Source organism: Oncorhynchus keta, chromosome 4 (assembly GCF_023373465.1).
Source record: "Oncorhynchus keta strain PuntledgeMale-10-30-2019 chromosome 4, Oket_V2, whole genome shotgun sequence".
In the NCBI taxonomy this organism is placed as follows: domain Eukaryota; kingdom Metazoa; phylum Chordata; class Actinopteri; order Salmoniformes; family Salmonidae; genus Oncorhynchus; species Oncorhynchus keta.
The window spans coordinates 24,755,797-24,770,198 of NC_068424.1; the positions used below are offsets into that span (position 1 = coordinate 24,755,797).

General features: G+C 44.5%; 1 protein-coding gene across 3 annotated transcripts in view; it reads left to right on the forward strand.

Annotated features, from left to right (window-relative positions):
• LOC118371722 (collagen alpha-1(XVIII) chain-like) overlaps window positions 1-14,402 on the forward strand; it is an 88,990-nt gene that overhangs the window by 34,993 nt on the left and 39,595 nt on the right. For all 3 annotated transcript variants that reach the window (XM_035757298.2, XM_035757308.2, XM_035757305.2), the window contains exon 3: window positions 11,013-11,560. In XM_035757298.2, the coding sequence (XP_035613191.1) occupies window positions 11,013-11,560 (548 nt within the window). The remainder of the gene's footprint in view (window positions 1-11,012; window positions 11,561-14,402) is intronic.

Below are 14,402 nucleotides of genomic sequence, written 5' to 3' on the forward strand. Positions count from 1 at the left end.
CTTTGACTGCTCTTGAGTAATGGAGTAATACCCACATTTCTGTCATGTCAATTCATTTAACAATTTTTTTCTTTCTTTTTTTTCTCAGGGGCTTTAGTTGGGCTTCTGGCAAAGTCTTAGCTGGCTCGTAAAGACATTAACAAAGAAAACAGTGCCCATGTTAAAACCTGATGGAAAAATTACTGTTAATAACCGACCCAGAGGATTCGGCAATACCACTCCTGCATGGCAACCATTTTTGGCCATTTTAGGCCCTTTTTAGACCTGTACAGGCCTTCTGTTTGTGCTACAAATAGAAATGTGTGTCAAACATACTTCCTTCCAATTAAGTTTCTATGTGACAATTGCCAGAACAATCTGAGATACAAAAAATATTTGCCTGCATGGAATCGCCCAGGGAACTATTTTGTAGCCATTTGGTTATTTTCATACCAATTGAACTTTAATGCCTGTAAAAATAACATTTGACATATAAATCTGCTTGTCCACTGTCCCAGTGCAGTGTTATTAGACCAAGGAGTTCTCGTACTGAGTTCATTGTGGAAGAAAAGTCCCCCTCTTCTTGAAGTATGGCTGACATAAGCCACATGTATGGTGTCAAATATGAAGGCCATGGGAGTGATAACAGATTCTAGGCAATTCACCATTTTGTCAGCTCAGCTTGCTGTTTGCGTTGTAACATTGTTGTAAAGCTGATGTTTACTTGAGAGTACCATCAAAATGCTAAAATACTATGGAGTGATATTAATGCCAAAAGAATTCAATAATGTGGACTATACCATTGCATAGTAGTGTGACCATGGAGCCATTCTTGCAGCTGACTGGACAGAGTATGTCATCAAAATCATTCATTGGCGTTCAGGGGTCTCTAGGGAGCAACTTCCGTGCTCCCTAGAGTACAGTTCTAAGGCCCATTTTCGTTTTTTGAACATGACCCACTTAACCATTGCTGGTGGGATTCAAATTCTTGAGGTTACCCTCCCTGGCCTCACACACTGGGACTTGGTACGTCTGCTTCCCACAGCAACTACCGTGCTGATGTTTTGAAACACATTATTTACTTGGTGAGACCTTTGACAGCTATTTAAATCCGTGAGGAAAAGTTCATCATGAATGAAATGTCAATTTCTCAGTCAATTCCTCCCTCTCTACCTCCTTCCACTCACTATAATACTCACTGCAGCACCCACTGTAAGATCTAGCTATCAACTAGTTTCTAAGTCAACCACAACAGATTTGACTGTTCTGATATGACTAGGGTTGCAAAACTTTTCCAAAATGTCATGGTTTTTCAGAAATCGTGGTTGAGGATTTCTGATTTTCCTGCTTATTACCTCGTAATTCCAGAAGTCTTCCAACCAGGATTTCTGAAAAATCGATAAATGTTGGGAAAGTTACTAGACTTTTCATCTGGATGGGACCACATGATGGAGTTGGAAGGCTGTTTTTACACCTGTTCATTGGCTGATCTCCAGCTCTCTATCTGTGTTTACACAGGCAGCCCATTTCTGATATTTTACCAAATCATTGGCCTAAGACCAATTAGTGGGTGAAGATCAGAATTATGAGTGCGTGTGTTTGCGACTCAGTGCACCTAATGGCAGAGCTATCTCAAATCCAAGCCATCTATCTCATCCTGTGACAGTGGTAGAATGCCGTTGCTCAGCGTCGGAGCCCTTATAAACGTTCCCCATTCATTCCCACTTAAGTGATGAAAGCCTTTGATCAAGGCTAGGGTGCTAAGAGCTTTGCTGGGCACTAGGCTAATGCCTGTGTTGACTCACCTCTAAGCCTGCTGCTAACAGACAGGCCTTTGTCCTTACAGGAGGCCATTGCTCACCTGACCGCGTGTCCTCTCTCAGCTGAATACACAACGCTAACGTCTACCTAGCCAGCTAGCTCCTTTTTCCTGTTTTTCAAACCATGCGTGGCCAACATCACCCCCTAAACTGGGCTGTCACTCAAAACGAAGGACGCCGAAGGCAATGGCAACAAGCATTTTGATCTTGTGAATGACTTCTAAGTAAATGACGCTCTTTTCAAAGTGAACACAAAACAAGTCCCGTCACAGACCGAGGCTAACGTTGTTAAAGCGTGACATAATCCCTCGAAAGAAGCATTACTGTAACATGTGGTGTAGCCTAATCCCAGTGCCACAGAGGATACAGTACAATTAGGTTTAGACTGAATGGCTTTGTTGAATTCTAGCCTTTGTGACCAATGACAGCATTGTGGTACCACAGATACGTGTGTGTGTGTGTGTGTGTGTGTGTGTGTGTGTGTGTGTGTGTGTGTGTGTGTGTGTGTGTGTGTGTGTGTGTGTGTGTGTGTGTGTGTGTGTGTGTGTGTGTGTGTGTGTGTGTGTGTGTGTGTGTGTGTTGTGTGAAGTGATTTCAGTTATTCCATTGGTATCCTTTTTATTTCAATTAATTACTGGAGGTTTACTCATATAAAGTCACAGATTCCACAGATTCCATCTGGCCCTACCTATAGTCCTACCAAGAATCTCATACCAGACTGGGATTAAATGGATACTGCAAGATTTTCATGTATGTCTCTGTGTGCAGTTTGAAGGAAGTGAAAGGTAGTTTTGCGAGCCATTGCTAACTAGACTTTCAGTCATTGCACTGACGCTAGTTAACAACTTCCTTAAAACTGTTCTCGGAGACATAAAAATGGTATCCAATAGTTCACCTGACTCTGGCTAAGTAGAAAAGGGCTAAATTGCCAAAATCTTGCACTATCCCTTTAAAGTTTGATTAAAAATGGCCCCCTCCCTCTCCCTCCACCTGGCAGTCCATTCCAGGCTTAATGTAGGCACATGGTAGTGTAATGACTGTAAACCCCTGGACTGCTCCAGCTCCACCTGTCCAGAGCCTGTCTCTCACCACTGTCATATTACCCCTCGACTCCTCCGTCTGATGGGCCTCTCTCTGTCTGTAGTCTTCCCCATATGCAGCAGTGTCTGCGGATGGTGTCAGCTAGGGCTGCAAGGATATACACATACGTGTACAAAAGCACACACTCGACACAAGTCCAACACAAGTAAATGTACACACATTTGCACGAACCTACACACACACACACACACACACACACACACACACACACACACACACACACACACACACACACACACACACACACACACACACACACACACACACACACACACACACACACACACACACACACACACACACACACACGCAAAGATGCTTAAGAGATATTTATTATTTTGTGAATTCTTTCCATTCTGTACTTGGCACTCCATTATTGAAGAGAGATAGCAGGAAAGCAGCTAGCTGTATATCGGACTCCTGAAGGGCCAAAGGTCCTCGTCCATTAACCCTAACTCATCTACTCTAGACTACTCTAGATTATGCATTAGAAAGGCATTAAATGTGCCCTATGTGCCTGATCCCACACTCTCAGAAAAAAAAGGTGCTATCTAGAATCTTAAAGGGTTCTTCGGCTGTCCCCATAGGAGAACCCTTTGAAAAACCCTTGTTGGTTCCAGGTAGAACCCTTTTAGATCCAAGTAGAACCATTTTGGGTTCCATGTATGAACCTCAGTGGAAAGGGTTCTACATGGAACCCAAAATGGTATTACCTGGAACCAAAAAGGGTTCTCCTATAAGGACAGCCGAAGAAGCATTTTTTCTAAGGGCGTAACTAGAGCTCTGTTTACGTAACTCCAACGTTCACACAAATCGTCCATAGACATCATTTGCATGACGTGATTGTGAGAGTGAGTCATGCAAGACGAGTCTTGTAACCATGACAAATGACTTTTTCTCTCTCTGTCTATTGTAAAAATGTAGTTCAGTTTTGTGGCGAGTGTTTGTTGATAGCTGCTAATTACTGTGAACTACTTACTGTGTACTACTTACTGTGTCTTCAAAATGACCTTAAATGTTTTCACATCATTCAACACAGTGAATCTCTACACCTCACAGATACTTTTTAAAGACCATGGCTGGTGGTTTCATTTCACAAACATGTTTCATTCACCTCCATGTAAGGCTTGACACCAATAGTCTGAGGAGTTCTCTAAAGCACTAGCATATCTAAGACCATGGGGCATTTTCCATAATGCCCTTTTGAGGCCTGAACTAAATCAGTCTCAGGAGAAAGGCTTCAGACTTTTAAACAGTCTAGTAGTCTAGTATTAAAGTGGTTATTGTTTTGCATTCCTTTATTTGCTAGCTACAGCCCGTTGGGTGAACAAATGTTGTGGTTAGCTTCCTCTGTGGCCAGCTTGTAACGGTCTCATTTCCATGTCCAGAGGAGAGACGCATAGTGGGGCTGGAGTTGGGTTTAGAGGGACAAAAGGGAGTAAACTTTGACGATGACACACACACACACACGCACGCACACACACATAAACAAACACACACACAAACACACACGCACTCCCTCCAAGCCATTGCATTGTCAGCAACTTAACTGTTTGTGAGCTGTCTTTAGTCTGAAGGTGTGAGGGTTGAAGTCAGGTTAAAGGATCATGTTGTAACTGTACACACCAGTGTTTTACAGTATCATGCTACATTCCCCGTCAGAATGTTTCTGTCAGAAGTCCTCCAGTGATTGTTTGATATAGAAAGGGGCCTGTGGTTTCCTGTAGGCCTGTCCAAAGTAAACCTCATAATACTACTGTAATGGGATTAGTGGTGGAGTTTTAACTGACTGGGAAACCTGGCTCAACAGCAGGAGATTAAGTTACTGAAACACACACACACCAAACACACACGCGCAAGCGGGCATGCACGTACACAAACACATTGACTTAGAATACCTAATGACGAGCTGCAGACCATACTATTTACCAAGAGATTTTTCATCTATATTTTTCATTGCTGTCAATTTACTACCACAATGTGATGCTGGCTCTAAGATCACACTCAACGAGCTGTATAGGGCCACAAGCAAACAACAAAATGCACATCCAGAGATGGCGCTTCTCTTGGCCAGTGATTTTTATGCAGGGAAACAGAAATCCGTTTTACTTTACTTTTACCAGCATGTCACCTGTGCGACTAGAGGTGACAAAGCTCTTGATCACCTTTACTCCACACTCAGAAACGCATACAAGGCTCTCCCTCGCCCTCCCTTTGGCAAATCTGACCACAAATCTATCCTCCTGATTCCTGCGTACAAGCAAAATCTCAAACAGGAAGTACCAGTGACACACTCAATATGGATGTGGTTCGATAAAGCGGATGCTAAACCACAGGACTCTTTCAATAGCACAGACTGGAAAATGTTCCAGGATTCATCAGATAACATTGAGGAGCTTACCACATCAATCACTGGCTTCATTAATAAGTGCATCGACGATGTTGTCGTCCCCAAAGTGAACAAACATACATATCCCAATCAGAAACCATGGATTACAGGCAACATCTGCACTGAGCTAAAGGCTAAAACTGCCGCTTTCAAGGAGCGGGACACTAATCTGGACGTTTATAAGAAATCCCGCTACGACCTCCGACGAGCCATCAAACAGGCAAAGTGTCAATACAGGATCTAATCTTACTATGCCGGCTCTGATGCTCGTCGGATGTGGCAGGGCTTGCAAACTATCACAGATAACAAAGGGAACCCCAGCCACAAGTTTCCCAGTGACGTGAGCCTGCCAGATAGGCTAAATGCCTTATATTCTCGCTTCGAGGCAAGCAACACTGAACCATGCATGAGAGCACCAGCTGTTCTGGATGACTGCGTGATCTCACTCTCTGTAGCCGATGTGACTAAGACGTTTAAACACGTTAACATTCACAAGGCCGTGGGGCCAGATGGATTACCAGGACGTGTACTCAGAGCATGCACTGATTAGCTGCCAAGTGTCTTTACTGGCATTTTCAACCTCTCCCTGACCCTGTATGTAATACCTACATGTTTCAAGCAGACCACTATAGTCCCTGTGCCCAAGAACAGCAGGATAACCTGTATAAATTACTATCGCGCTGTGTTGCACTGTAGCCATGAAATGCGTTGAATGGATGGTCAGGGCTCACATCAACACCATCATCCCAGACACCCTGGACCCACTCCAATTCGCATACCTCCTCAACAGATCCACAGATTATATTTCTCCCACACTGCCCTCTCCCACTCAGAAAAGAGGAAGACCTACGTGAGAATGTTGTTCATTGACTACAGTCCAGCTTTCCACACCATAGAGCCCTCCAAGCTCATCACTAAGCCCAGGACCCTGGAACTGAAGACCTCACTCTGCAACTGGATCCTGGACTTCCTGACGGGCCACATCCAGGTGGTAAGGGTAGGCAACAACACATCCACCACGCTGACCGTCAACACGGGGGACCCTCAGGGGTGCGTGCTTAGTCCCCATCCTGTACTCCCTGTTCACACCATTACTGTGTTGCCACGCATGACTTCAACACCATCATTTAGGTTGCTGACGACATGACGGTGGTAGGCCTGATCACCGACAATGATGAGACAGCCTATAGGGAGGAGGTAAGTGACCTGGCAGTGTAGGCAGTTGACCCTTTTATTTAGATGTTTGCACTGTCTCTATGCACACTCACAGGGCCTTACACACTCACGCACACTGGCACTCCAACACACACAAACACTCACTTCATAATTTGCTTACACACATAAATGCACATACATGTATACCGACTCTACACACACGCAAACCCACTCACCTACTGTACAATCATTATATACCCAGCTGCTACTCTTTATCATATATCCTGATGCCTAGTCACCTTACCCATACACAGTTGAAGTCAGAAGTTTACATACAAGTCGGTTAGGACATCTACATTGTGAATGACACAAGTAATTTTCCCAACAATTGTTTACAGACAGATTATTTCACTTAATTAACTAAGTTGACTGTGTCTTTAAACAGCTTGGAAAATTCCAGAAAATGATGTCATGGCTGTAGAAGCTTCTGATAGGCTAATTGACATCATTTGAGTCAATTGGAGGTGTACCTGTGGATGTATTTCAAGGCCTACCTTCAAACTCAGTGCCTCTTTGCTTGACATGGGAAAATCAAAAGAAATCAACCAAGACCTCAGAAAATAAATTGTAGACCTCCACAAGTCTGGTTCATCCTTGGGAGCAATTTACAAATGCCTGAAGGTACCGCGTTCAACTGTACAAACAATAGTACGCAAGTATAAACCCCATGGGACGACGTTCTGTCTCCTAGAGATGAACGTACTTTGGTGTGAAAAGTGCAAATCAATCCAAAAACAACAGCAAGGACCTTGTGAAGATGCTGGAGGAAACAGGTACAAAAGTATCTATATCCACAGTAAAACGAGTCCTATATCGACATAACCCGAAGGCCGCTCAGCAAGGAAGAACCCACTGCTCCAAAACCGCCAGAAAAAAGTCAGACTACGCTTTGCAACTGCACATGGGGACAAAGAATGTACTTTTTGTAGAAATGTCCTCTGGTCTGATGAAACAGAAATAGAACTGTTTGGCCATAATGACCATCGTTATGTTGGAGGAAAAAGGGGGAGGCTTGCAAGCTGAAGAACACCATCCCAACCGTGAAGCACGGGGGTGGCAGCATCATGTTGTGGGGGTGCTTTGCTGCAGGAGGGACTGGTGCACTTCACAAAATAGATGGCATCATGAGGAAGGAAAACTATGTGGATATATTGAAGCAACATCTCAAGACATCAGTCAGGAAGTTAAAGCTTGGTCGCAAATTGGTCTTCCAAATGGACCATGACCCCAAGCATACTTCCAAAGTTGTGGCAAAATGGCTTAAGGACAACAAAGTCAAGGAATTGGAGTGATCATCACAAAGCCCTGACCTCAATCCTATAGAAACTTTGCAGGCAGAACTGTAATGAATTTCCTCCTCTTCTTCCGAAGAGGAGAGGCGAAACGGATCAGAGGACCAATATGCGGCGTGGTAAGTGTCCATGGTTCTTTTTAATACGTTAAGGTACACATGAACAACTGACTACAAAAAACAAGAAATGTGAAAACTCAAAACAGTCCTATCTGGTGCAATCACAGAGACAGGAACAATCACCACAAACACACAGTGAAACCCAGGCTACCTAAGTATGATTCTCAATCAGAGACAACTAATGACACCTGCCTCTGATTGAGAACCATACTAGGCCGAAACATAGAAATACCCAAATCATAGAAAAACAAACATAGACTGCCCACCCAACTCACGCCCTGACCATACTAACTAAATACAAAACACAGGAAATAAAGGTCAGAACGTGACAAGAACTGAAAAAGTATGTGCGAGCAAGGAGGCCTACAAACCTGACTCAGTTACACCAGCTCTGTCAGGAGGAATGAGCCAAAATTCACCCAACTTATTGTGGGAAGCTTGTGGAAGGCTACCCGAGACATTTGACCCAAGTTCAACAATTTAAAGGCAATGCTACCAAATACTAATTGAGTGTATGTAAACTTCTGACCCACTGGGAATGTGATGAAGGAAATAAACGCTGAAATAATAAAAAATAATAATAATTCTCTCTACTATTATTCTGACATTTCACATTCTTAAAATAAAGTGGTGATCCTAACTGACCTAAGACAGGGAATTCTTACTAGGATTACATTTCAGGAATTGTGAAAAACGGAGTTGAAATATAATTGGCTAAGGTGTATGTAAACTTACGACTCTCTGGTACCGCACGGCAAGCAGTACCGATGCACCAGATCTGGAAACAACAGGACCCTGAACAGCTTCTACTTCCAAGCCATAAGACTTCTAAATAATTAACCAAATAGCTACCCAGACTATCTGAATTGACCCTTTGCACTTTAAGTCTTTTGACTCATCACAAACTCTGCTGCTACTGCTTATTATCTATCCTGTTGCCTAGTCACTTTACTTCTTCCTATATGTACATATCTATCTCAGTTACCTCATAGCCCTGCACATGGACTCAGTACTGGTACCCTGTGTATACGGCCAAGTTATTGTTGCTCATTCTGTGTTTATTCCTTGTGTTATTATCTTTCAATTATTTTTGTTTTTTTTCTCTCTGCATTGTTGGGATTAAGCATTTTACTGTTAGTCTACACCTATTGTTTACGAAGCGTGTGACAAATGCAGTTCGATTTGATATGACACACACTGATAAAGCATGTTCTGGCTCGGGATTGAATGTGTTTTAAATAGTGCTTAATCCACACTGTCTTCTCAAACCTCACATAGGAGATACTGTACAAAGCACATTTCCCTCAGAGTCTCCGTTACCAAATTGAATTGGACTCAATATTATCATTTATTTGAATTGCATAACCTAAGCAAGAAGAATTAGCTGTTATGTGCACTTAATGAAATCGAGCGGAGACTGTATAACTGGGCTATACTGTATGTGCAGATGGTAACAGTCTAGTCCCTGCCAAAATAATGCAGTGCTCTGAGTCCAGGCCGCATTACACACTCCTCAAAATGGAAATTACTCCGAGAGAGATTCCTAAGGAACGACGGATGACCACTTGGATGGAAAACAGTCATGGATAAACACACACATGCATACACACCCACACCCACCCACCACACACACACACACACCACACACCACACACACACACACACACACACACACACACACACACACACACACACACACACACACACACACACACACACACACACACACACACACACACACAATGCCATGCACCCACATGGCTAATTAGCAACATGTGTATGCGAAGCTAGCAGCCAAACCTTCCACTACGCAATGCCCCAAAACTGCTCCCAAACACCCTCTAGCTAACAAATCAGGGGGATTTGGAGTGTTAATTAATTGGTCATTCATTCTAGTGGTCTTTATTCTGGCACTGTGGTTATATTACCCTACAATTACTTATAGCGCTTCTATCATGATATTTCCCAGTAGATTGAAACATATTGTATGCACACTGAAATTATTAATCTGTGACTTGAAGTGAATCTGAGGTACTTGCTACTTTGTTGGTGATGTCTTAGTCCAGGTGATGTTTGTCCTGTCAAGGCCAGGTCTCTATCACTCTGCCAATGACGATGTCACACCTGGTTCCATACAGTATCATGGTCTTGCGTCATGGGAACCTGCATCTGCCAAAGAGTGCTGTGTGATGTCTCCAGCTGCTCCCCCATCTGGTGTTATGTCACTGGGTGGGCGAGGAGCTCCAGGTGACAGGACTATTTGGAATTGTGGCCTCTCTTCCATGACACCAGTAAAACATGCACTCAGACCAAGGGTTAAGGTTTACTAGGGACACTGGCTTGAAGAAACCTGAGAGGTGATGGCCATTAAAGACTGCGTGAAGCATGCCTATCTGTCTGTGTCTCTCAATGGGGAGCAAGCGCTAGCCTAACACTGTGGGTTAGCCTAGCGGTATGGGTTAGCCTAGTGGTATGGGTTAGCCTAGCGCTGTGGGATAGCCTAGCGGTGTGGGCTAGCCTATTGGTGTGAGTTAGCCTAGCAGTGCTAAGCCCATTTTACAGGAGCAGCCTGGACCCGGTGTGTGTATTAGTCTACGCTAATGCCTTCCAGATGAACATGCCTTACCCTGCTATTCAGTCTCACAAAACGGATGATTGTTCCATGGGTTCTCCCTCCTAACGAGGAACATGTGTGGTGGGGAGTGTGTGTGAGTGTATAGAGATGCGTGTGGAGAGGGACTGGGATGGAAGGAGTGAAGTATGGGAATGCTTCCACGTTCTCATCCTCTTGGCAAATTAGGTGAAACTGTGGCAGATTTGTAATCCATTGAAGTGGAAAGTAATGGCTGGAAATGAAAGCACAAGCCAGATCACCTTCACAATGCAGAAAGAGAAATGAGGGGAGTCAGTGCAGCACAGTTTGCGGACCAATTTGTCATTGGTATTAATATTCATAATCATGAATTCATTGTGAATATACACATAACTAACTCATCAGGTCTTTATATGAATTAATGTGCTATCCTATCCATGCACTATGTCATATGCCTGTCTAATTCATGTGATTTAATACAGTATTTGATTGTGTGTGTTTCAGAGCGGGGCTCCCAGGGCCAGATAGACCTGACCGAGCTGATCGGCATTCCTCTCCCCCCATCGGTCTCCTTCATCACAGGGTTCGAGGGCTACCCGGCCTACAGCTTCGGGCCCGATGCCAACGTGGGCCGCCTCACCAAGTCCTTCATCCCCGACCCCTTCTACCGCGACTTTGCCATGACCGTCACCGCCAAGCCCACCACGCAGCGCGGTGGGGTCCTCTTCGCAATCACCGACGCCTACCAGCGGGTGGTGCACCTGGGGGTGGCGTTGAGCCCCGTGGAGGATGGGTCTCAGCGGGTGCTCCTTTACTACACCGACCCGGGGGATGGGAGCACCAAGGAGGCGGCCAGCTTCAAGCTGGGTGACCTGACGGGGAGGTGGGCCCGCTTCACGCTGACGGTGCAGGGGGCGGAGGTGCGCCTCTACATGGACTGTGAGGAGTACCACCGCGTGGCCTTCCAGAGGAGCCCGGAGCCCCTCACCTTTGAGGCCAGCTCGGGCATCTTCGTGGGCAACGCCGGTGGCACAGGGCTGGACAGGTTTGTGGTAAGTTGACAGGTGGGGTTTTGTTTTTGTGGTGTTTTTGCTTCTTTTTGTGTATGAGTGGAGGTGTTGGGGGGGTTATTTTACGTTGGTTAGGCATATAGTGTGTTTGTGTTTAGTGTCCTCTGCTTGGTTTTCATGCGCCTGGTTTCTGTTTGGCTGCATGGTTGCTGTTTGGCTGCATGGTTGCTGTTTGGCTGCATGGTTGCTGTTTGGCTGCATGGTTGCTGTTTGGCTGCATGGTTGCTGTTTGGGCCTCAACGCTTCCAGAATGAAATCAGATCTTGGTCTGATTTAAATGTTCGATTCCATAATGATTTTCCTCAGCACTACAATGATTAAATTGAGAGTGTGCCCCAAACCCAATAGTTGATGAGTCCCAAAACGGAGTGTTCAGAAGTGGTCATCAGGGCTTGCCACAGGCTGGCAGCATGGCTCACCTCCATAGGCTTTGAATGACATCACGGTCGATTGCCTGGGAAAGAGACAGTAGGGTGAGTCATTGTGGAGAACTTGACTAAGAGCTGGGCTCACCACTTCTGCTGACATCATGGTCAGCCATTTTGATTTTAAGGCATGAAAAACCCTGATGCAACATTATGGCAATAGCAGAGGATAGAGGACTGAATGACCTATACATCTTTATAAGATATACAATAAATGCTATGAATTAGCATGTGAATGCTTGTGGAATGAACATATCGTGCCACAAACCAGTGTTCACCTAGCCGGAGAGGGTTTAGTTAACTCTGAATTTGTGGTAAAATGGATAGATGAAGAGAAAATGGAGATTGCTTAACTAGTTTTAATCAGACTGCGTATGTCACGATCGTTGTAAGGAGCGGACCAAAATGCAGCGTGGTATGTGTTCATGATGATATACACTGAACACATATAAGCACTGAACACAAACTATACAAAACAATAAATAACGACCGTGAAGCTATAATGAGAACTGTGCTGACACAAGCAACTAACATAGACAATCACCCACAAACAAACAGTGAAACCCAGGCTACCTAAGTATGATTCTCAATCAGAGACAACTAATGACACCTGCCTCTGATTGAGAACCATACTAGGCCGAAACATAGAAAGCCCCAAATCATTGAAAAACAAACATAGACTGCCCACCCCAACTCACGTCCTGACCATACTAAATAATGACAAAACAAAGGAAATAAAGGTCAGAACGTGGCAGCGTATGTGACTCTTCTGCGAGCCACAAGACTGTGTTATCCCATTGACCTAAATCCTGGCATTACAATGCAGTTTATTTCACCCTTAGATATAAAATAACCAATCAATTGCTATTTCCACTCCACCATACCACTACTTAATGTTGTACTAATCTAAACAGAGTGGATGAACTAATAAATCATTGCCTGCTTCAGTTTTAAAGTGCACCAAAAAGCTCATTTCAAGCAGCTATTTTCCTCTCATTAAAGTTTCATTGGAGCGATGGGTTAGTAGATTCCGAGAAATACAGTTAACCTTGGGGAGAGGAGCAGGAAACTCTCTCTCTTCCAACCTGCTTGTTTCAACCTGCACCCGCCTATCTCTTCTCACCTAGCACCCGGGAGCAAAGCAAACTGCTCGCTGATCAGAGCCTATCACTCTATAAATCAATCTGTGTTCATTGCTCATCTTCCTTTAGTCCTCTCTCTTTCTCTTGCTCTGCCAAGAGGGTGCGTGCACATGTGTATGTGTGCGTGAGTGTGTGCGTGCATGTGCGCGTGCTTGTGGGCGTGAGTGTCAGCGTGCGTGTGCGTGCATGTGCGTGCTTGCAGCCAGGCAGTCATGGTAGTCATACCATGCTGGTTTGGGACCAGTGGTCTTCAGTAACAGCCAGTTCTGATAATGACCATGTTTGTTTTATTTCTAAATACATTTAAGCTTTAGCTGAAATCTTGCGAAGAGACTTTGTGTAACCCTGACGTAAGCAGCATATGTTTTAGATGTTCTACTTGATAGGACCGTTTATTGTGTAACTTACCATCACAACACAAGACCTTCGCGTCTGCTGTCTTTGCAACGGTTACTCGGTTCCAACAGACATGGTTGTTTATGCAATGTGGTGGCTTGTGCTGTGAGGAAAACTCTCCTCTTGCTGGGTGCCTGTTGGTGTCTGCTGTAGCCAGCTTGTTGTTACCCTGCCAAACAGTGTGCAGAAAAGTTTAGTCAGTCTAGCCAATGCTCCTCAGATTACAGGCAGGCCGTGAGATAACGTTACTGATCCAGTAAGGTCTGAGGAAGAGAGAGGTACACCACTCCCCCCTCCTCCCCGTCTGCAGCCAAGAGACAATCCAGCTCGGCTGAGACATGGCTCTCTGTGCCTTTGGCCACATCCCCATCCTCATAAATCTAAGCTCACTACTCCCCTCCGCCACAGGGATGCATACTCTTACCATACTAAGTGTACCCTCTAGCTGAGGGTAGCTGCTTCTAGCTGCTTTTATATGTGCCTCGTTTCATTTACTGTCAACGTCCCTTTTCTAAAATAATGTGGATTTGCAAGTTGCATTTTTTTGTACAGCTTTTACTGCTATATTTGTGTTTACTTGGTCGTGTCAAATCTGTTTACTTCATTCTTCTGCTGTTGATGCTTATTTTTGTGTTTATGTCTGAGTCCTGTTAGATTAGTAACATATAGCCAATAGTTGACATGGATCAAAACAACACTATTGGGGGGGCGATGCTCTGCAGCCGGCCCGGTGCTGCTTCCAGCCTCTCGTACAGTATGTACTGTTTGTGTTTGTAGCGTCTGAGGAGTCGGGATGAACATAAAACAGCAAAAAGAAGAACAGCCGATTCACATTGGACAGTAGAGCTCAATTCTATTATT